General features: G+C 36.0%; 1 protein-coding gene across 2 annotated transcripts in view; it reads left to right on the top strand.

Annotated features, from left to right (window-relative positions):
• Positions 1-23,752, top strand: part of SLF1 (SMC5/6 complex localization factor 1) — an 82,520-nt gene that overhangs the window by 50,615 nt on the left and 8,153 nt on the right. For both annotated transcript variants that reach the window (XM_078448039.2, XM_060637687.3), the window contains 3 exons: positions 4,905-5,052; positions 21,820-21,965; positions 23,013-23,176. In XM_078448039.2, the coding sequence (XP_078304165.1) occupies positions 4,905-5,052; positions 21,820-21,965; positions 23,013-23,176 (458 nt within the window). The remainder of the gene's footprint in view (positions 1-4,904; positions 5,053-21,819; positions 21,966-23,012; positions 23,177-23,752) is intronic.

The following is a 23,752-nucleotide window of genomic DNA, read 5'->3' as shown; positions in this document are numbered from 1 at the left end:
TAGACGTTTTTACTTCCTAATTACTATGACGTGTTTTTATGGTTTCTGGTTGCCTACAAAATATTCAAGGTTTTCTTTCGTTTTTCAACGTGGCAGTAATAAATTTATAGTCTTTGACTGACTGTTGCATATCTGAAGTCTTCGTAAGTCTACCTGTTTTCTCCTGTTAACTTCTCTTGTGTTGTATATATTCTCTTATGAGCTAGTTATCATTTACTATATGCCATAAATCACATTTGAAAAATTATTTGTAAAAACAATAACATGACAAAGACACAGAATATCTTCCTCTGGAGAGAATTTCTGTTGCCAGGTTTGAGGGTTCCTGGGTAATCCCAAGTGAAGTACAGGGCTACAAATACAAACAGTTTATATTAGGCCTTGGGCTATGACTTTTATACTCCTTTTCCTCTGGGCTCCAAAAACCACAGTTTTATATATCAACTCTTTCTCTGGATTCAACAAGTGTCCTTAGGGTAAAGTCAGCTAGCTTTGAGTGCCTTATTTGGCTTTTTACCTTCTCCAGATCTTGGCTTAGCAATTTCTTAATAGGTTTCCAGAAGATGTTTTACCTATTTTATTCAACATTTTTAGCTTTCTTCTTTAACAGCATATATTTGAATTATTTAGGCCTCTATTATCAGAAACGGAAGCCCTTACTGGTCTTTCAGAATTCTGTTTAGGTGGTACCTGAGGTTTTAAAAAAAGAAAATTCTTTTAAAGGCCCCAAACTTTCTTTAATTCGGCATTAAAAAGGGAGAATTATTTCCGAGTATTGCTTGTCTCTGTGGCCAAGGAGTTGTATGTGGCAATAACCAAGTGAGTAGTCTTATTTAAAAAAATAGGGTTAAAAAAAAAAATAAGGTTATATACATGTGTATAAGTTAGTCAACATAAAATGATACTTCATCGGCAGTTGAGTTTAATACTTCTGTAATACTTCTAAGATAAAACTGATAACATTCTTATTAATTACTGTCTGTCTTTTTATGTACTTTTTAGATCATAGAATCATTAGGGATAGAAAATATTTTCTTATTATGGAGCATTTCTTTTTTATCCATTTGGATTATATAGATTAAATTACTCATTTATAACTGAAAATAATAATAACACTGACATTTTCAGTTTTACAAAAGTACTGTCAAAGATAGAAATTTACTCAGGAAATGCTGATGTAAATAATAACAGATTTACCCGTATTTAACTTCAAAGATTTTTGTTCAGATTTTTAAATAAATTAAACATTTTGTGAAGCATTGCAGTTGTAGCATCGGTTATAATATTAGAACTTGACAGATTAAACTTTAAACTTGACAGATTAATATTTTATTTAACATTTGAATTGTGTAAATTCATATAAACTGGTTTTTGTGTGTATGTGTTACCTTATCTGCTAGAATTCATTCTTGAACTAATTAAATCTTTTTGGCAGTTTCCAATTTCAAGAATTCCATGCATGTTCACAGACATCATTTTCTGTACTATAAAGCATTTGTTTCTTGATTTGCTGAGTTGAAGCATTCAATTTAAGTCATTAGCTAAACAGAAGTCCTCAGTTTATGCTAATATTGTTTTGTCATAATGTCAATCAGCAAGTGTTGCAGAGTGACACAATGGCAGTGAATTTCATTGTCATTAATCTGAGAAAGCTTTGGGCTTTCCTTGGTAAAGAGCAGAGGTGAGCTGTGTCAAGGTTAGGAGGGAGGTATAAATTTTGCTAAGCTTGGTGGTTAGTCCTACTTTTCTTTGTGATGTCTTTAAGTGCTATTTAATGATAACCCTACTATTATAGGTAGAAATGGAAGCTACTTTGTATTTAAAGATAGGGAAATTGAGGCTAAAGAGTTTAAGGAACTTCTTCAAGGTGTCACAGCTTGTTAGGGCAAAGTCTTGACTAGGGGCCAAGTCTCCATTGCAACATACTTTCTCTTGTTTCAGATGCCAGTGTTTTAAACAGGAAGAGGCACATTACGTGTATTATGTTTGCATCTTTCTGACAGAGGTACTAGAGGAGCCGTGTGTCCTCTATTGCCATGGGATATTATGTAAAGCCCTAACCTGGGAGTCGGAAGGCCAAGATTGTAGTTTGTTCTACATGATACACTAGTTGGTTTTTGGAAGATCACCAAATTGATTGATTCAATGGAGATTACTTGTACTGGCAGTCAATAGAGACACTAGAGAACTGTATTGACAAAATGTCTGATAATAGACTTTAACACATTAGAAAGGGGATTCTAAGATAAATATATGTCATGTGCAGATCATATCTATCTTTCATTTGTTTGTTAATTCTCAGGGTTTTCTGTTCTTTCAGCTTTAGCAAACATTTCAATATTCCAGGAAAGCTTGTCTCCCTTGATGATGTATTTGCCATATTCTCACTAATCTCCTTCTAAATCATATATATTCACTCTGTTAGAATTGGTAGCATTATTTATACACTGTTAAAGTCACAGTGAGTACAGTCCATAGCGCAATATCTTGGCCCTGTGGTGACGGTGAGTGGCATAGATAAGAATATAACATGAAAGGGTCCAAAACCCTGATTGGAAAGTGTCTTTTTGTATAAAAATTTACTATAATGAATATGTGGTAGTATGGATGCTTAGCTAATGTCACACAGGTAAGAATAATTTTAACAAGATCTTTCTTACCATGGCAAAGAAGCTACAGTAATTCCTTGTAAGTACTACCTGTCTCTATTTAATAACAGTAGTATCAAGGTAAATTGGATAATAGGCACTATCAAAATTAATTTGTGGTACCAAGTACATGTGTACATACATTTGTGTAAGGAAAGAGAAAGGTCCCAGCTGGTTGATTTTGTGGGGTCTTTTTTTAATTGATGGAGTGCTGGATTGTGGTTTTACATGAGACTTAGCTCTGTGGGCTAACCTCCTTTTTCCCTATTCAGAGCCTTATGACTAGGGATCTGAAGTGATCCTGATTTATTCTACTCTTGGGATGGAGAATATTTTGCGAAATCAAAATTTGCCAGTCTCTTGATGGTTTCCTAAGTAGTGTCATTGCTGACATTCAGATAAACATTTTGTTGCAAGGAACATTCTGCAGCATGGATCTTGATATGATCAACTTTTAGTTCAAATGTAGATTCTCACTGTCCTGTTTTATGTTCTCTTGATAAGTTGAACCCTGAGAAATAAAACTTGCTCAGAGTGATTATCTCCATGTTGGCTTTACAAAGTCAAGAGTTGGCTTCCTGCAAACTACTTTGAAGACTAGCTAAGACTCAATGCCTAAGGGAGTGAGTTGTGGTCAGCTTATGGCTCGGACCCTACCAGGGTACTAGGGGAGGAGTTGGTACTTTCCCGCCTGCTGATACAGCCAGTCCTACTGCTAGCTGCCCGGGTCACACAGCTGCAACTGCAAGACTTAAACACAGCCCTCTAATCAGGGTGGGCGAGAGGGTGGTGCTGATGCCCAGTCATGAATCCTGACCTGGCAGCATCGAGCTGTGGTCAAGGTTTTGTGTTGAGGCTCCTGATGATACTACAGGAAGGGTAGTGCTTCCCTAATCATGCAGCTTAAAATCTCCTCGGCCCCATTCTTCATAGTCTGTCTCTCACATTCTAATGTCCAGCCCTGCCTTAATGCAGTACGGCCATACAGTGTGATAGAGCCACAGGGAACTTGCACACCTACCTAAGCACCCTGACTCTGGGCTTTTCCTCAGTAAACACTGTTTTGGCAGGCCTGGTGTATGTCCTGCTTGCACAACAAACCAGAACTAGAACTTTAGTTTTGAAGTTAATAATAGCTTCTTATAATAAGGAATGATGGTACTCTTATGAAATATTTTATACTGTAGGAACCTTGTCTGCTGAAGGCAGGAGAAAGAAATCCAGTAGCCTCTGATGGTTTGCGATTTCTCTGCCCTTAACCCCATATTAGGTTTAGTATAGTTGCGGAACATAGCACTTACCATCTATTTGGATACTATAACATTTATTTATTAAAATCTTTTCACATGTTTTGTACCCAGCTGTTAATTTGGCATTTTTTTTCACACATCCAACCCACCTAAAGAACAAATACCGAAAGTAAAGGAATTTCAACTAGTTTTAATGTCATTGTGGAAAAGTGTTAATTTTTAAATCAAAAGTGTTTAAAAATATTTTTATACCTCTTTGCCTTCATATTTTTGAATTAGAGATTTTCCACATTAGGGTAAAGCATACTTACTGTAATTAAATTTGGTATGCTTGCTTTATTTTTTATAGGAATTTAATGTTTAGAAGTGATAATATAGAACAATATTCATCTTTAAGAATTGATCCCTATACATCTCTAAATTAGGTAATGTAACTTGATACAATTTAATAATTAGAATTTTAGCCAATCTGTTTCTTTACAACAATCTTGTTTGCTAAAGTTCTTATTCAGTGTGTTTTTTAAGTCTTTTTCTGGAGTATGCCATATGGAGAAATGGAAAGTTTAATTTTATATATAAACAGGGATGGCTAAGTCTATTTTTTTTTTTAATATCTCTGTATTCTTGTTAACAGAAATCCACAGAAGCCAGATATCTCCTGCATGTTTTAATGGAATTACTGCCATAGTAAAGCACTGACACTGTTGAATAATGATATTTTAAAAGTTTATTCTAAGCTGTCTGTATATAAGTACTGGAGGTTTTGTTTTATTAGCGGTTTTGTCATATGGGTATAAAGATTTAGATATGGATAGGGGGAGGAAGGAGAGGCAGAAAATGGAGAGAGGGAATTAGCTTGCTGCGGTTCTAGGAACACCTTTTAGTGTTAGCATACTCTAATTTTAAATAGCTAAGTTTGCCTCAACAAGTATTTGAAATAAACACTAATAAAAAAAAACATCTATTTTAATATGCATTACTAATATTTGTCCCATCTTAATGTTAGGTCTTCAAACATGAACTAGCCTACTTACTCACAGGAATTCTTGGAGCAGCAATAGATTATTGGATCTTCCTTGGTCTGAAGAGGGGTAAAAATGTGATGCGACACATGTCTGATGACTTAGGAAGTTATGTTTCCCTTTCATGTGATGGTGAGTGTTCTGGGTTGTTTTTCTTAGACCTATTATGTGATTTTCCTTTAGGCAGTCTGTAATCTTTAACATACATTCATATGAAGCTTTCTTAAAATAGTTACACACACACAGGCATGCATAACATAGAAACAGTATAAAGAAGGTAAAAATTATTCATCATGAATGTTCCCATGCAGGTAAACATTTAAATTTTTAATCTATTTCTTTCTAGTAATATCTAAGTATTTTTTTAATACTCTTGAACTCATATATATCATTTTATACTCTTATTTTCCTCTAAATGTTACATGAGCCTTCACCCCCACCACATTATTTATTTTTCAAAATATTATTTTGATGACTTCACAAAAACGGAATATTAGATGGTAATATAGAAAATAGTACTTGGAAATATTTATTTATATGCAATATTATTAATATTTTCCTTAATCATATAATTAAAAATTATAAGTAAACTACCCTATGCAAGTAAATATTTGACCAAATTTTTTTTAATTTCAAAAAATTTTTTTATTAACTAGACAAATTTAAATCAGTTTATTGTCTTTTCATTGAAGAAGCGGATTAACTTTTTTATGTATGGCGTTTCAGAATCTTACATGGTAAGAACAATTTTCAGTCCTTTTAATACTTATAATCATTGAGGTTGAGTAGAAAGCATTATCCTTCATCTTATATGTGCCATATGAACAGTTCCCAGGTCTCTTCCTATGTAAATACTTAACAGTAGTAAAATGAAATTCACTGACTCAGAATACTTACTTTATAAAACCACTTGCATTAACTTGTTTATCTTATTAACTTACTATCACTGTTTAAAACTTTTGCCCCGATGTACCTGTTGCTGTATAATTTTTCTTATTATAAAAAGCTGCTACTATTTCTTTTCAATTGAGTCTGGTGGTGTAGCAAATGAGCCCGGATGAAGCAAAAAGAAGTAATTCATATGTATAATTTTCTCACTCTTTCTCCTCCCCCAATCATCCATTCTAGTTTTAAATTTTCCTCTAAAATAACTCATTTTCACATACCCACTTTATGAACGGTTCTACCTAATTCTTGGTCTCCAGAGTGAGGGAGACTTCCAAAAGACCTGAGGGCACCATTCCTGAACTTCAAAGTCAGGTTAGGAAACTATGAATCTTGTCATTTCTTTCTTTCTCACTTGTATCCTAACTTCCTAAAATGAATGTATTTTAAAACAAGTGAGTTTTTGTGGCCCTCAAATATAAAAGATAATTTTTTATATACTGCAAAAATTTTAGACTGCCAAGTATTCTTTTTTGTTATACATGTGTTTCAGTACATCTAGGTTTTATGTAAAAGAAAAAGTTCTTGAATATGCTTTAATATCACTTTAATACTTTGAAGAAAGATTCTAGAATAGGAATCCAGGACTAAAACTGGAGTTCAGGATTTATTCGATGATGCCCTCTGCAAACGGAGGTCTCCTTTTTATACTACTGAACTTACAAGATTTTTATCTCAAGCATTTTATCTTCTTCTTTTCCTTTTTCTTTGAGCTGAGGGGTGATTACTGTTACTTTTGTGGAGTAGCTAGCCTTTGTTGTTTGACTTTTTAACATTCCTTAGCTCAAATTCAATATTCCTCTAAAATCCTTTCTTATTTATTTCACTCCATTCCTACTGGGTAGTTCTTTTGTTGCTGTCGTTGATGTTCTTGTTGTTTTAGAAATAGCAAATTTCTGTCATTATTTGCTAGCATGAGAACTGAACATTTAGCTAAAAGGATTCCCCTGCTTGTATTCCATAATGAAACTTCTTTGAGTTGAGGGACCCAGGACAGGATTTGCAGTGGCTTTAGAGGCCATCAGTATAGTTAAATGTCTTGTTTCCAGTATGTGTTGGTTACCTTGAAGGTAATACAATTTGTCTCATAGTTTAGCCAAATGCAGAAAATATGAGCCTGTACTAATAGGGTTTCATTATATGTTCTAAGTTAGGTTCGATGCTTTCTTCACTCATATGCTGATTTGCACTGTACTTTAAAGCAAGGTATTGTTATCCACTGCTATTTCCTCCTTTCGCATGACAAGTTTAAACCCAACAAGTTTGAGCCTATGACTGACCTAAGCTAAAGCTAGATGTTAATGTTACCATTATGATCTTTTTGACACACTGAGCGATTACTTTGCTTCCCCCGATATGTTTGATCACTAGTATTTAAAACTCTAGTTGAGATTTAAACTATATCCATGTTTGAAAAGTAGGCTTAACCCTTTTTTTTTTTAAACTCTTCTCAAAACACACATAATTGGTCCTTTGGGCTTCTAATTCAGCTACAGGTGGGTAGTTTTAAAAAAGACATTTCTAAAATGGTTCAAATTAATATCTTCCTAAATTTTTGTTGTTAGTATGACTTGATTTTTTACTATTGTCAAGAGGCAGAAATCAAGTGAACAGTTTAAGAGAACAGTAAGTAGCTTTTCTATAGTTAGTATACAAAATTAAAGTGTTTATTATGGACTTTAATAGCATAATAACTTTTATCCCTACAAGTGGACCAGGTGTTTTAATAATGTCCTTTTTGTCAGTATGTCAGTATTTTGATGAAGAATGATTTCTTTATCTCTGGATACTCCCTTTTTTAAAATTTCTTTGCATTTTTCATCAGGTGCTTTTTGCTTTTCCTAAGTCACTAGTAACGATGTTATAGTTTGTTACATAACATTTAATTGAAGATAATGGTCCATCTTTCTCATGGCCATCTGTACATTTTTGTTTTTCTTAGTGCGCAAATACAAATCATATTATGATGCTACTCAGATTCAAATCTATTAATTTCAGTTTAGTAAAACCGTTGTTCATTTTTGTTCTGTAGAAGATTAAGGTAGAAGATATTTCAGTAGATAAGTAAAATCCTTCTTTCCTTCAGATCTCATGTCCGTTAACCCACATTGATGTCCTTCTCTTTTATTTCTAAACGCTTTGAACAGAAAGAGTTTTCTTATATCCCTTTCTATATTTTAAGATCAGGTGATCTGAAATTATTTTTTTATGCTTATTGAAATTTCTAGTATATTGGCTTAAACCAGGGGTTGGCAAACTTTTTTTGTGTATGATATCACATAGTAAGCATTGTTGGCTGTACAGGCTTGTAGTCTATCCCAGCTCCTCAACTCTGCAGTTGTACGAAGAGCAGCCATACACAGAACATAAATGGACATGGTGATGTTTCAATAAAACTTTATTTATAAAAATAGCAAGATATTGTTTCTTAACTTCTAACTTAAACTTATTTTTTCTCCTGCTTTTAGTGGGAAGAAAACATGTCATCAAAATGTACTATAATATTTTTTACATCTTTAGAGAAATTTAGTAAAACTCCCTTTACCCTTCGCAGACTACTTCATTATTTTTTCCTGATAAATAATGTTTCCAAACTCTTTTATTTTTTAATTCCTCTCCATTTTTCAGACCTCTTTCATAAATATGTTTTCATAATTGTACTAATTATCGGAATGTTTCTATTCACTTTATTTATTCAACATATTTTTATTGCTACTCTACTAAGCACCGAAATAAATACTGTGTCTAGTGAAGGGGTGGGTGACAAAACGTGGTGGCCCTTGATTTTTTGGAGTTTTTGGTGAGAGAAACAGACTATAATTAGATTAATGTAAATATATCGTTTAAAAATGCTGAGTGCTTCAAACAAGAAAAACTAGGTGTTGAGATGGGTGAACTTATACTTCATATCAGGTAATCGTGTAAAACAGAACCTGAAGGAAAAGTAGGAGTTGGGCAGAGACAGGGAAACATGTTTCCATTAGAAGACACAACATTTACCAAAACTGAGATAGGAAGAAGCAGGGCCTGTTTGAAATCTTATGGTAGCTAGCTGATGGCAAGATGCAAGAAGAGTAGCCAGAATAAAGGCAAAGAAATTGTAAGAGAGTTTGCAGAGGAACTCCTAAGCCATGTTGATGAGTTAGAAGCTCTTTTAGGGGTGCCTGAGTCGCTCAGTCAGTTAAGCATCTGACTTTGGCTCAGGTCATGATCTCGTGTTTTGTGGGTTGGAGCCCCCAGTTGGGCTCTATGCTGACAGCTCAGAGCCTGGAGCCTACCTCAGATTCTGTGTCCGCCTCTCTCTCTCTGCCCCTCCCCTGCTTGCACTCTGTCTCTCTCTCTCTGAGAAATAAACAAACGTTTAAAAAAAAAGTTTTTTTTAACAAGGGAGTGGCATGACTTTTTTAAAAAGCCTATCAAATGCTCTTTCTGGGTGAATAACTTCAATTGGATCATCTCCTTTGCACAATACAGTGCAAGTTATTTCTACTTTGTTTTTGCCTCTGCTTAGAGGTGATATGTTAAGAGATCAGTTGGTTGTAATAAACACTGTGATGATAGGCTTTTTTTAAATGTATAACTAGAGATTTAATATTCAAAAGAATTCTTTCAGAATAGAAAATTTTTGCAAATCATATATCAGATAAGGGGTTAATATTCAAAGTATATAAAGAGCTAACAAAACTTGAGAGCAGACAGTCTGTTAAAAATTGGGCAGAAGAACTAAATTTGTCCAAAGAGGAATCAAAATGCCTAACAGGCACATGAAAAGATGCTCAGTAGCACTAATCATGAAGGAGGTACAAATCAAAATGACAGTGAGATACCACCTCACACCAGTTGGAATGGCTATCATCAAGAAGACAAGACAGTGGTTCACATGGATGTGTTAAAAAGGGAGCCTGTATACACTATTAATGGGATAGTAAAGTAGTCCGAATACTATGGAAAATAACATGGAAGTTCCTCAACAAATTAAAAATTGATCTACCGTGCAATTCAGCAGTACCACTTCTGGGTACATACCCAGAGGAAATTAAAACAGGATTTTGATGAGGTTTATGCACACCCATGTTTGTCACAGCATTATTCACAATAGCCAAGATATGGAAAAACCCAAATGCCCATCGTTGGATGAATGGATACAAAAGATGTGGTATACATATACCATGGACTCTTATTCAGCCATGAGAAGGGAGGATATTCTTCTATTCACAACAACATGGATGGCTCTTGAGCACGTTACACTAAATGAGAGAGACAAGTACTGTATGAAGTCACTTACATGTGGAATCTTAAAAAGTCAAACCTGCAAAAAACAAAAAGCAAACCCAGTAAAATTGATGTGACATACATTGGGTTCTGGAATCAAACGGTCAAGAAAGAGTTCTTGGGATGTCTTTGGTGCAAAAGCACAGCAACAGGAATCATGGGCAGAAAAAGCTACACTGGGATTGTGAGGAGTGACTGATGATACACTATTAAGTTGGGAGGGGCTTAGGGATAGTGTAAGTCTCTAAGGAATTTGGAAGCAAGGTTTTTGCGACCTTGAGGGGCTAGCTGCTGTTTAAGAATAAGGTCATTTACTAATCTCTAGTAAAACCTTAGTCATGAGACTCTTCAGATGTGTATCAGGGGGCCATATGTTTGGAGGATAATTGCTAACCTATATCTTGGGATGGGGGGCAGGGGGGTTGGCAGGGAATAGAGATAAAGGAAGTTTTCAAAGGGATTTTCATATGTTAAAGAAAACTTACAGGATCCTGGAGGTTGGGCTAACATCATAATGTCAGGCTAAGGTTGCCTTTTGCATCTAGCAAAGTACTAACATTGAGGCATTTGAGTTCATGTAGGAAGGTCCCTCTGCCTGTCTTAAGTACTTGTCGGTGGGCTGCAAAGGAAATTTAATATTTTTTTCTTCTACGCTTCTTTTGCCTTTGTTTTCCATATCACAGTGGTGGTTACTATAGGATGGGGAGTGAGGGGATAAAGTTGATTGTGTTTAAGGCTCCAAACTTGAAGCGAGTAGTAAATAAGCCATAGAAATCTATCTAATATACAATATGATGAACACAGATAATAATATTGTAGTATAATGATGTTATATAATAAATGCTACCTCAGTGGCAATCATGTTACAGTATATAAAAGTTTCAAAGTGACAGGCTGTACACCTTAAATTTATAAAATGTCATATGGCAAGTTGATTAAAATCTTTTGATGATCATTCTTACTGCTTGCACAGTTTCAGTATTTGCAGTGCAGTAGGTTGTAAGTAGTCAGTTGTAACAAAAGGTTGTAAATAACTCCTTTCTCATTTCCAGTTCTTATAATTGTATCTCAGTGGAAGCTATTTTGGAAAGGTTTATTTGAATTGAGCAGTCTCCTGTATGTGTGGGGTTAGGTGGATCTACTTAACATCTGACTGGAGCCCTTTGCCTATATGGCAGTGTGTGCCTCAAGGCAAGTTTAGGTCTTTAGGCAAGGCAGAATTTCTAGGTTAGCCTGGACACTGTTTATATTTGGGGCTGGATCATTCTTTGTTGTTGGAGACTGTCCTATGAACTGTGAATTGTAGGGCTTTCAGTAGTAGCTGTGTCCTTTGGCCACTGAATGCCAGTAGCACTTCCCACACTAGTTATGGCAACCAAGCATTGCCAAATGTTCCCTGGAGAAATTCCCCACCCACTTAGTTCATTCTTTCTCCCTCTTCACCCTGCTATGCCCCCTCCTGTAGTCAAAATTCAGACAATCAAGAACTGCAGGAATACCAGCCCTGAGCCTTTTGTTAAGGCATTTGAGCAGGATAGGACTCTTGTTGGGTGTCTGGATTCTTTTCAGCCCAAAGGAACTCAGCCCCTGTGTACAGAGGTCAAGTTTTATACTTCATATTGATATTTAGTTTGTCATTCTGTTCAATTTTTAAAATGCATTTTAACCTGTTATGTTTATTTTGCTGATTTTATTGACTTTTTCCAGAGTTTGTAGTAAAGGAGAACAGAATATGCCACCCCAAAATGTGCCACCTTGGCATGTGGGTTATTTTGAGCTAAAGACAGTTGAGGACCAACAGACTTTAGGAAGAGTTTTATCTCCCCCTTAACTGCCTAAAATAATTTAAGTAACTTTTTTTCCAGACTATACAAAGAGTATGGGCTAGATGTGGTAAGCTGGGGCTAACTTGGCAGGGTCTGTTTGTTCTGATTCCTGTATGTGTCCCATTGTCTCTGCATAGTGTGACAGACATTTTGTTACCAAACATTTGCTTTTCCCAATTGCCTCAATTGCCAAGTGTCTTTGAATCTCTCCTGTCTGTGTGTGGCTCCTGCATGAAAGGAATTAAATTTGTTTCTCTTCTGTTAGTCTTATGTCAATTTAATTAAGACACCAGCCAAAAGAACCTAGAAGGGTGGAGGAAAAAATTTTCCTCCCCTACAAGTGGCCACAGAGAGAGAGTAGTTTTAGTGTCTGGATGGTGGACATTCTCTGGCTGCTGCAGCTGAGAGATCCTGGGACCATTTTCAGAAAGCCACAGAAGGTAAGAATTCTTATCATGTCAGTTTCCCAGATCTCTGCCTGCAGCGTCCAGTGGAAGCAAGAATAGTGAGAGTCCTCTTTTTCCTTTTATAAATTTAGATTAGGAGGAAGTATTTGTGAAACTAGTTCCTTGCATATAGGGACTCTGGAAAAGGTGTGTAATTAGTACTCTTGGTTTTGTTTAATTTTTTTTTTAATTAAGTAATCTCTGCATCCAACATGGGTCTTGAACTCATGATCTCAAGATCAAGAGTTGAATGCTCTTCCAGTTGACCAGCCAGGCACCCCAAGTTCTCTTGGTTTTTATTGGCCATTTTCCTCTCAAAGATGGTCACTGTTTTTCTTTGTCTCTCTGTTGTGTTGTCATAAGGAGGAAAATTTTAGGGTGTAACAAACACAATCCCTATAAACCTGCTATTTGAGCCACTGACCTCACAGACTAGTGAGTTCACGGTTTTCTGACTCTTAATCAAATTGGCGTTTGTTTAGACAAGCTTTGTTGTGCATTAACATGCACATAAGGTGAAGGCTTTTGGAAGCCAAAGCTGCAGGATTGGTGGGCACGGGTCAAGCACTTAAAAGCTATTAGAGTGCTCACTACCTAACTCAGTTACCCCATGTTAGGATAAGTTGGTCCTAGAATAAGTTAGATTGGCACTAGGTCACCCATCATCCTCAAGATAATTTCTGTGCAGTGAGGTTCTTTGATTTAAAATAACTCAAAATTTCCAACTGAGCAACATGTCCCTATTAAGTATTACGCTGGCTCTGAGAGCCCCGAGGTTCAGTTAGTGTACATATAAGAAAAACTGGATGAGGTTTTACTTTTCTCTCGTTCTGTATCTTGAGAACTTGGCTTTGTGACCAGTGAGAATATTTTCTATCCTCTCTGCCAGGTGCAAGGTGCACATACCAGCATGCATCTTGGTGGCCACTCAAATAGACTGGAGTTCCGAGACATGAAGTCATAAGCAGCACTCTCTTTCTCTGAGTGTGCAGTCTATGAGGGGAGTTTGTTATGAGAGGTCCCACTCAGTCTATAAGGGGTTTTAGCCATCTCAGCCTGTGTCATTTTGTCAGTGCTAGAAAAGTCCCATTCCAGTAGCGCCTGCCTGGTGTCATAGATTAGCATGTGTGTGACTGGAGATGTCTCACATTCTCCTTGGAAACCTGACACAGTGTTATCATTATACCATTTTTACTGTAACAACTTTTGTAGACTCTTTGAACTTCTTGAATCATAGGGGCTGCCTCTTCTGTACCCACTTGAGGAATGTCTCTTGTGTCCATGGTAAAAATTGATTCAGAGCATAGAAAGTTGCTTCCGGGTTTTTCCACAAAAAGGCTTATTAGTTTGAGTTGCTATTAAGATTAATACACAATCATTCTTGTCAATGGCCAGACAGTAGATACTTTATAACACAAAAATATATAATTGGTTATATTTAAAAGGAAAAATTTTAGAGAGATGTCATCTTAAACAGTTGGTGCCTTTGGAATGACCAGATTTAAAAAGAGGACCTAAAGGGGGCACCTGGGTGGCTCAGAAGGTTAAGCATCTGACTCATGGTTTTGGCTCAGGTCACGATCTCACAGTTTCGTGAGTTCGAGCCCTGCATCAGGCTCTGAGCTGACAGCGCGGACCCTGCTTCAGATTCTCTCTCTCCCTCTTTCTCTCTCTGCCCCTCTCCCTCCCCCACTCTCACTGCCTCTGTCTCTCTCAAATAAAATAAAACTGAAAAAATAGTTTAAAAAAAAAAGGACCCAAAGGAATATAATCAGTAGCCTTAGGGACTCCTTTACAAGGTTAAATAACAGAAATTAGAACAAAAATTATAGTACACATCCAGTGTAAATTCTCTGTCTTAAATTCCAGTCCCATCTCCTCAGCAAATTCCCTAACTCCCTGAATTCCCCTGCCTTCCCTAGAAAATTCCGTATACACCCAGCTGCCTGTATAAATTTTACTTTCTCTAAAAGATTTGCCTGGAGCTTTTCAGTTTGTACTTCAGACGCGAGTGTATAGGTTTCTAGTTTAAATGCTGAAGGCTGGGAAGTAAATTTAAACAGAAGCACCTGTGACAGGCAGTAGGCCTCACTTTACTATTTCGTACAGTTCCTCCTACTTCCCAGGGCTTTGTAATCAGGCCCTGCCAGCTTTGGGCCTTCCTATGCAGTGTCCCTAGAGGATATATCCTGGAACCCCCACTGCAAAGAATTCATGACCCATGAACAGGAGCAGATCTTTCACATTATAAAGCCCTCTTACCTCCACTTTCAGAAGACATACCAAATTTAGAGAGCAGAAACATTAATGGCCATTCACAACACTACTAACAGAGACCTTGATTAGCTGCAAAAGAGCGTTCTCCCCACCCATGGTGTCGCTGTAGTTAACTGACAAGCCAGATGGCTCCCTGAGGAAAAATCTGCCTCCCATAGGAAACTGGTGACCACAAAGTATCTCTTAGATCCTCCAACAGATGATCAGCTGAAGGCCTGAAGGCTGGTGTTTGGGATCTGATAGAAGCAATAGTAGAGGCTTTTTCCCCTAAGGTGAATTGGTCCAAGGTTGAATTGTACAGTCTGAAAGAAGGCCTTTGTGTTTTAAAATGCTTAATAGAAACTTTACAGAGGTATATTGCACTAAACCCTGAAGTTATAAATAAGGGAATCTTTTGGTTTCTATCTTCGTCGGAAATCCTTTCCATGATGCAAGTCTTTATCTTACAGATCTTTGCAAAACCAGAAATGAAGCCCTGGGAACAATTACCATCCCTCAAGTCTCCCTTATAAATCCGTGTAGATACTGTAAAAGATTGGGACATTGAAAATAGAATTGTCCCTCACTTAAAAAGAAGGCAAAATTTAGATAGTAATTACCCCACATCTCTGATAATAGGCAAATGTATCCCAAAAGCAGAATCTTGGAGATAACTATGGATACTTTGTGCTTTTGTGATGTGAATTTTCTACCCCCAGATCCTATAAGACCTAAGAACCATTCTTTGAAATGCAAACTTCAGGAAAAAGTTTTTTATCAAGAAGGAGGGAAAAAGGAGCTTGGTGGAAATAAAGCGAATAAAAAATCTTAAGTGTTATCTCCATAAATATTGAAAAGCTTTAGCCATCTGAGCAGGTGATTTAACTTACTTCAACTGTCAAAACAAAATTTGGATCCAACTGCTCTTTTAAAAACCAGTAAGGTTTGCATTATCATACCCATCTCATGGCTAAAATTTTTAAACAACTATATTTTGTGTGGTAGATGTATTATTCTACCTCTGGATAGTGTTGCTAATATCAGTTTTTAAAAGAATTCTACTTAATTGGCTTAAAAACAAACAAGTGCTTATATGGATTAAGTAATCTTAAAATTCTGAGAAATACATAAGACCTAACACAAATGCCTTTTAGGTCCACATAATTTGGAAAAGCAGTTAGTATTAAAGCTAGTTTGGTTTAGTTACAATAGACATGTCTTTAAAATTATCAACACTGAATATAATGCAGACATACAACTTACTGTACCTGAGTTTATTAGTGAAATAAGTTCATGTTATCTCTGTTAAAAAATTTGTCAGCAAGAAAAATAGGTTGGGATGGCTGACTTTGTCTATCTCATGAGATTTTCATGGGTAATCCGAACATAATTGTTGGGAGCAAGTGATTTAGGTAGATATAAGTGAGATGAGAATTGTTAGGTGAATTTTTTCCACAGTAATTATGTTTTATGGTATGTGTACTTAAAAAGCTTTCCAAATCTCTTTGGTAACTTTTTAAATCCTTAGAGTTTTGTTTGTAAAGTCAAGTTACATTATAAAAATTAATTTCTTTTAAAAAAATGTCTTTTTTAATGTTTATTTTTGAGAAGGAGAAACCGAGCACAAGTGGGGGAGAGGCAGAGACAGAGACAGAGACAGAGACACAGAATCTGAAGCAGACTATAGGCTCTGTGCGGACAGCTCAGAGCTGACAGCTCACAGCCCCTGATGTGGGGCTCAAACTCACAAACCGTGAGATCATGAGCTGAGCCGAAGTCGGATGCCCAACGGACTGAGCCACCCAGGTGCCCCCTTTTTTTTTTTAATTTTTTAAAGTCTATTTATTTTGAGAAAGAGCGTGCAGGCAGGGTAGGGACAAGAGAGAGGTGGGGAGAGAGAATCTCAAGCAGGCTCCGCAGTGTCAGTGAAGATGTGGGCCTCGAACCCACAAACTGGGATATCATGACCTGAGCCGAAATCAAGAGTTGAATGCCACCCCAACACCCCGGTAGAAATTCATTTCTAAATAAGATGGAAATACTAGATCATTTCTAAATAAGATAAAATACTACAACACTAATTACCGTATAAAGTTTTATCCCCTTTTGGATTCACAGAGGAACTAAAGATATTTGGTGTGTTAGTAAACTTGTCTTTTGTCACTTTGGCAGATTTACTGTGAGGAACAATATATTTCTAGAAATTATTGAATGTGTTCAAAATTTCTTGGTAATGTTACAATTGTCTACTTCTTAGTTTTTACTAGAAATCAACATTTCTAAGGGTTAAGAATTTTATTTAATATATGTAATTAAGACTACTGGAAATAATAGGGGTGATAACTGCATGCAAGGAACAAGTCGAGTTTCTGACTAAGAGAAGGTATGAGGTATGGAGATGTGTTTTTGGTAAGAGAGAAACAAGTAATTTTTTCCTAATTGTTTCAGAATGGGAAGGAGAGAAAATTTTACCTTCAAGGTCAAGTTGGCTAAAGTTAAATGAATTTATTATAAGGGTTTTACAAAATAACCTTTGAGGTCAACAATGTACTTACATTTAAGTACAACTGAAAGTATTCTTTCATCTGCTAAAAGGACAGAGTTTTCTTGGACCATCCGATTTTCTTTCAATAATGTGAAAGGTTTTTATTCACCTTTTAAATAATCTGCCTAGGAAACAACAATTCTGTGTATTATCAAAATAATTTCCTCTGTTGTCTTAACAAGTTTTTGATTACTTAAGAAAACAGAGTGTTCTCTATTGCCAAGGTGTTTTTGTTTTTTTGTGTTTTTTTTGGCTACTTGAATTTCTATATTTGAGTGCAAAATCTTTGTCACTTTGGTTAAGTTATCTCACAGTGGCTTATGATACTGTTTGACCAAGCGTTCTAAAATCTTTTTTTTTTTTAATGTTTATTTTTGAGAGACAAAGAGAGACAGAGCACAAACAGGGGAGGAGCAGAGAAAGAGGGAGACACAGAATCCGAAGCAGGCTCCAGGCTCTGAGCTGTCAGCACAGGGCCCAATGCAGGGCTTGAACTTAGAGACCGCAGGATCGTGACCTAAGCCAAAGTCAGATGCCCAACCAAAGGAGTCACCCAGGCTGCCCTAAAATCTTTTGATACTCTGACAAACTTCTCAAAATCGAATTCTAAAGCCATTTGTGACTTCGAAGTAAATTTGCGATTTTGCAAAGGATCCCTGGAGTATTGCAAAAGATATGTTCTTTCTCCTTGTCACATGTGCATTCCTGAACAAATTAGGTTTATTTGATAAGTCACATGGGAAACACTGTCAAATAAGAAGTAATACTTAAGCCTTCTTTATGTTGTTTTTCTATAGTTGTATGTAAGTGTTCCAAAAATAATATAAAATTCCCAGAAATGTGATATGTGCTGGTATAATGTTGTCACTTGTAATTCTAGTCTTCATTTTTTTTTTTTTTTTACTTTTTTAACATTCATTTATTTTTGAGAGAGAGAGAGCGCGCGCACGAGCGGGGGAGGGGCAGAGAGAGAGAGAGGTAGACACAAATCTGAAGCAGGCTTCAGGCTCCGAGCTGTCAGCACAGAGCCTTGATGTGGGGCACGAACCCATGACCATGAGATCATGACCTGAGCCAAAGTCAGACACCCAACTGACTGAGCCACCCCGGTGCCCCATTCTAGTCTTTACCTTAAGATGTGTGCCAGAGAGATAACCAAATAACCAGGGCCATTTTTAAGTTTGTTATTTACAAAGAGTTACTGTTCTGCTCTGTTGCATTGTGAATATGTTTCATCCTCAGATTCATGGAAAGAACTCTGACAAATACTGTAGTATATTGTTTCTCATAATTTTAAGATCATACCATTTAATTGGGTAAGGATTTGCAGAACTCTGATGGAGAAATATCATTTCCTAAAACTGCAAACATAAGATCCTGATCAATAAGCATTGATTTTATGGGACTGAATGGACTAATGAGGATGACTATAATTTTTATAACTTTTTGTTTGAAACATTACTGTTTTTTAATGTTATGTTTTTCCACTTTTAAGGAAACTTTATAACAAACTGGTAAAGTATACCTTTGTAAGCAAAGACAAAACCTTAACCTTTTCTCCCTACCTGATCTCTCTGGAACTCAGAAACTTCTTAGTATTCTTATTTTCATGGCAGTACAGTTATTTGCATAAGTTCAGTAAGAATCGGTTCTCCTTGTAACAAGACACAATTGGATACATTGGTTATGTTGCCAAAGTTTTGGCTGGAATGTCATATTTGAGAATGTGCATAGAATCGCATTATGACCAGACAGCTTTAAGGAACTAAAGCGGACTTCATGGAGCCATTAAATCCCTTTGGAAAAACAGCCTGGTACCTTGCTTTCAGGATTCCCAGCAGCCTTACCAGGTAAACAAGGTCACTTCCTAGCAGGCTCAGAAACCTTGGGATATTTTGGAGACCTCAAGAAAAGAGGAATTTATCCACGTCTATAGGTATAGCAGGCAAAGTCTTATAGCAGGAACTTTGCTTGGCTTCCTAGCCTCAAGAGTCTTTTGAAAGTTCAATCAGAGTCATGCCTGGCTGGCTCAGTCAAAGGAACATGAACTCTTGATCTTGGGGTCATGAGTTCAAGCCTCATATTGGGTGTTAAGATGACTAAAAAAAAGAAAAGAAAATTAACTTTTTAAAAATCATAAAAAATAAAAGGTCAATCTGAGATTCCTTATGAAAAGTTCCAGCAGATTTAAAAGAGCCTGTATGGTCAATATCTATTCTTGCTGCACTTAGGTAAATAATCAGCCACGTTTACTAGACTTCATTTGCAAATGAATTTGTCTCATTGTGGTTATATTTGATAAAATGAGGGTGACTGTAGAAAGAAAAATTGTTTCCATAATACACTTTTATGGATATCAGATCCTGTTTTTGTTAATTGCCTTTGAGGTCCTGTTTTATACCTGTAAACTGGACTAGATGCTGAATTCTTCTAGTTCCCTCCAGTATTTGGCTATAAATCTCCAAACTGGCATTTCTAAGTTTTTTTTCCCCACCTTTCTGACTTGGAATTGTTGAGAACTGAAATATCCCTTTTCCTGAAGCTGTGCAAGCAAAAGCTGGATAGCTTGATAGAAACTTTATAGAAATTACCACAGCAGCTCCTGCATGGATGGTCTTCATACCTAATGCTGTGTGGCCACTCAGAAAACTCACCAGAGACATTCACACTGCAAACGAGGAAAATCTGTCAGATTGCCACTGCCTGCACTTGTTCAGTCTGAAGGTGTTTTGAGCCAGACATCTAGAAATCTTGACTGGCTGCCTTCACAACTTAGAGATTTAGATTATAGTCTGTCCCAGCCATTAACTTTTGCTTCCATAAAAATAACCTTAGTAAATTCCAGATTGTACAATGTAGGCCTAACTTTGGGAGCACACCTGTATTACTACCTCCTGAAATGAGACACAACTCTTTTCATTGAACTGACCAGTTCTCAGGGCTAAGAGACTGGTTCAGTGAGATGGAGCAATCTATCAACTCAGCTTCTAGAATGCTAAACTTCTTGGGAAGTTTCAAAGGCTGGACTGAAGGGGAGAAAAAAATGCCACCCGAGAATGTGTCACTTTGGCAGGTGGATTATTTTGCACTAAAGATAATCAAGTATCAAAAGACTCGAGGGGCGCCTAGGTGTCTCAGTTTGTTAATTATCTGGCTCTTGATTTCAGCTCAGGTCATGATCTTGCATTCATGGGTTCGAGCCCTGCATAGGACTTCACGTTGACAGTATGGAACCTGTTTGAGGTTCTCTCTCTTCCCCCCTCTTTCTGCCCCTCCCACACGTGTGCTCTCTCTCTCAAAATGGATAGAGGGTTTGGTCCTGAAAGAGAAATATCAGCAGAGGTAACTATAAAGAGTACAAGCTAGGTGTGGTGAGCTAGGGCAAGTTTAGCAAAGCCTATTTGTTCAGATTCCTCTCTGTGTCCCACTGTCTCTGTATAGCATGTCAAATATTTGTTTACCAAACATTTGCTTTTCCCATCTTCTGTAAATTGTCTTCCTTCCCTGTGACCCCACCTCCATTCTCCTTAACTAGGATGGCATGTAAACCTTAATTACCTTTGAACCTCTCATGTATATGAGGCTCCCATATGAAAGGAATTAAATTTGTTTTCCCTATGTTAATCTTTCTTATGTCAATTTAATTAATAGACCTGCCAAAAGAACTTAGAAGGGTAAAGAAAAAAAGTTTTCTCCCCTACAGGAGTGAATCTGCCATATTGTATAATATCACAACTTTTTTGTCCTGTTTTAATTTTAGCTCTTTTAGCATCTTGTTGATTGGTCTTGTTTATTCTTTATATTCCATTCTGTTACTTATACAGAAAGTATCAATGGAGAATTCATAATATCGAATAGATTATTTTATGTGGCAAATAGTCCTTTATTACTTTCAGTTCTTGTGTATATTTATGCATTTCCATGTTATTGGAAAACTTGAGGTTTTTGGAAGAAAAGATTTGAGGCTCTTGGTGTTTCATTTTGGTTTTGTCATTTAAAATTATAGCCCCCTCCCCCTACTTCCTATATAGTAGATGGGTACAGACTTCTAAGGATGTCCTCATACATTCTCTTGTCTTACATTTTCCTTTCCTTTACATTTACTCCTCCTCTGCAGTTATAGGATTCATGGATGTTGTCAGGGGAAAGGGCCTAATTTCTTTCTTCCTGTCATCTCAAATTAAATAATATATGTGTCCATTAAAAAACCAAGTACTGGTTCGCCAAAGACAACCCTATTGTGTGAAGATATCTTTACATTAGTTGGAAAATATAGTGATAAAATCCTATACCTATCTATTCATATATCATCTCTCTGTTCATGTGTGTGTGTATCTAATTTCAAAACTTTTATTTAAAATAATAAAAATTAATGATTGTTTCAAATGTGAGAACATGCACCATAAAAAAAATAAAATTTCTAATTTCTTGAAAGACAAGTATCATCTTAGGAGTATCGTCTGTTTTTTGTGCTTTAAAATCATATGGATGAATCTTACTGGTGTAGGAGTCATCATTTCAATGAATGACACCCATGCAGAAATACTCTGTAGAAAGAAGTTTTATAGGGTGTAGCAGTAACTATTTTTATTTCTCTTGCTTTGTACAGACTTTTCTTCACAGGAATTAGAGATTTTCATTTGTTCCTTTTCCTCCTCCTGGCTTCAAATGTTTGTTGCAGAGGCAGTCTTTAAAAAGTTGTGTTCACAGAGTTCCATCAGCATTTCTTCTGAGCCACTCTCTCTCCAAAAAATGGTAAGCACCAGTCTGTTCTAGTTCTTCTAATTGCCAAAAGGTGACTTCATAAATTCAACTTTAAAATGTTTTTGTTATTTCTAATAATTGGGCAGAGCTTATTAACTCTAAATCTTACAAATTTATATAAATCTATATAACCTTTCAATTCTGTGTAAGAGTGGGCATTTTCTACCTTGAAAATGAAGTGATTAGTGGATAGAAATTTTAATTACGTATTTGAGAGTAATTAAGGATTGATAACAGAAAAATAATACAAAAATCTTTGTTTCCTTGCCATAGCACATAAAATAATAATTTCGGAAAGATGTAGATCCAAAAAAAATTTATGTAATATTTAATGATACTTAAAAAGCAAAATGTGTCATTGATGCCACAAGCTATTCCTCTTTATCATATATATATATATATATATATGTGTGTGTGTGTGTGTGTGTATACACACACACACACACACACACACACACACACACACATACATAAGCTGCGTTTGATTCAAGGTTTTCCAGTTTTGTCTGTCTTTAAGATCTACTGTCTTCGGTTTCTTCAACAAATGAGAAACATGCTTGTTTATTGATCAAATTGGGCAAATACTGTTTTGCAGCAATCCTTGTCTTCAGTGACTTTTGCTCTTCTTATTCTACTTATTCCAGACTTGTTTCATGTCGAAGGAAGGCATTACCAAAGTGGAAATGACAAAATACTGGTTGTACATAAACCATAAATATTTAAAATATGCAAATGAACTATAACAAGTTGAACATTAGGCTAATCAGAAGAACTTTGCTAAATGAGCATCAAAAGTGAATTTGAAAAAATAGTTACTTTCAAGAAGATGTTTTTCTTTTTACGTATGTCATATTAATGACATGGAACTAGCGGCTTTCTTAATATCTTGGCATGTTCAAATGAGAAACGGTAGCAACCATAGTGATTAAAACAAGAAAATATAAATAATCTAATGGTGAAATGAATCAGATAACTTCTTTTTAATGCTTTTCCAGGTCTTTGTAGTTGAGAAAGCATTATAATATTATTTTGCAACAGGTATATTCCTATTTGCCAGCTTTGGGGAAGGCTGGTGTGCATGGGGCTGGAAAGATACAGATATCAAAGAAAATGGGACAGCGGCCTTGCCTTGAATCTCAGAGAGCCTTGTTAATGCTGAATGGTGCGAAACAGAAACAAGTGGAAGGGCTGCCAGAATTACCGTAAGTGATGGTCATGTATCAACCTTTTTTTTTTTTTTTTTTTTTTTTTTAAAGTACAGCCCTTTTTTGGACACATTAGTCTTAAACTTAATACTTACCTGTGATGTTGTCTGAATTATACTGAGTAGCACAAAACTCAGTTTGAGATGTATAAATAAATACATATGATCAACATTATTACTTTCTTTAATGCAGGGTATATGTTTTATATTAAGAGCAAGTGCTTCCCAAAAGAAATAAAACTGTTTTTCAAATTCTTTTACACCATTTTTGCCTGTGATTTAAATTACTATTTGTATATATAATATGATAAAGATAGGATTTCAGAATCTATAGTCGTGTAGGATACTCTGAATTGTTAACAGTAGCTTTCCCCAAGTGAGATACCTCTTCTAAAAGTTTACTGTATAAAATTCAGAAAACCTTAAAATGTTTTTAGAAAGAATAGGATCAGAATATGAAAATAAGAATGGGGAACAAGGGCCTGCATTTGGATCTTAGCGCTTGGCTTTTTTTCTCTCTGCCAAATGTAGTTCACTTGGTCTCCTCCTCTACGTGACAGTCCACATTCATAAA

The sequence above is a fragment of the Panthera onca genome, chromosome A1 (genome assembly GCF_046562875.1).
Source record: "Panthera onca isolate mPanOnc1 chromosome A1, mPanOnc1 haplotype 2, whole genome shotgun sequence".
Classification (NCBI taxonomy): Eukaryota; Metazoa; Chordata; class Mammalia; order Carnivora; family Felidae; genus Panthera; species Panthera onca.
Note: the sequence above shows the minus strand (reverse complement) of the source record. Positions and strands in the feature narration are given on the sequence as shown.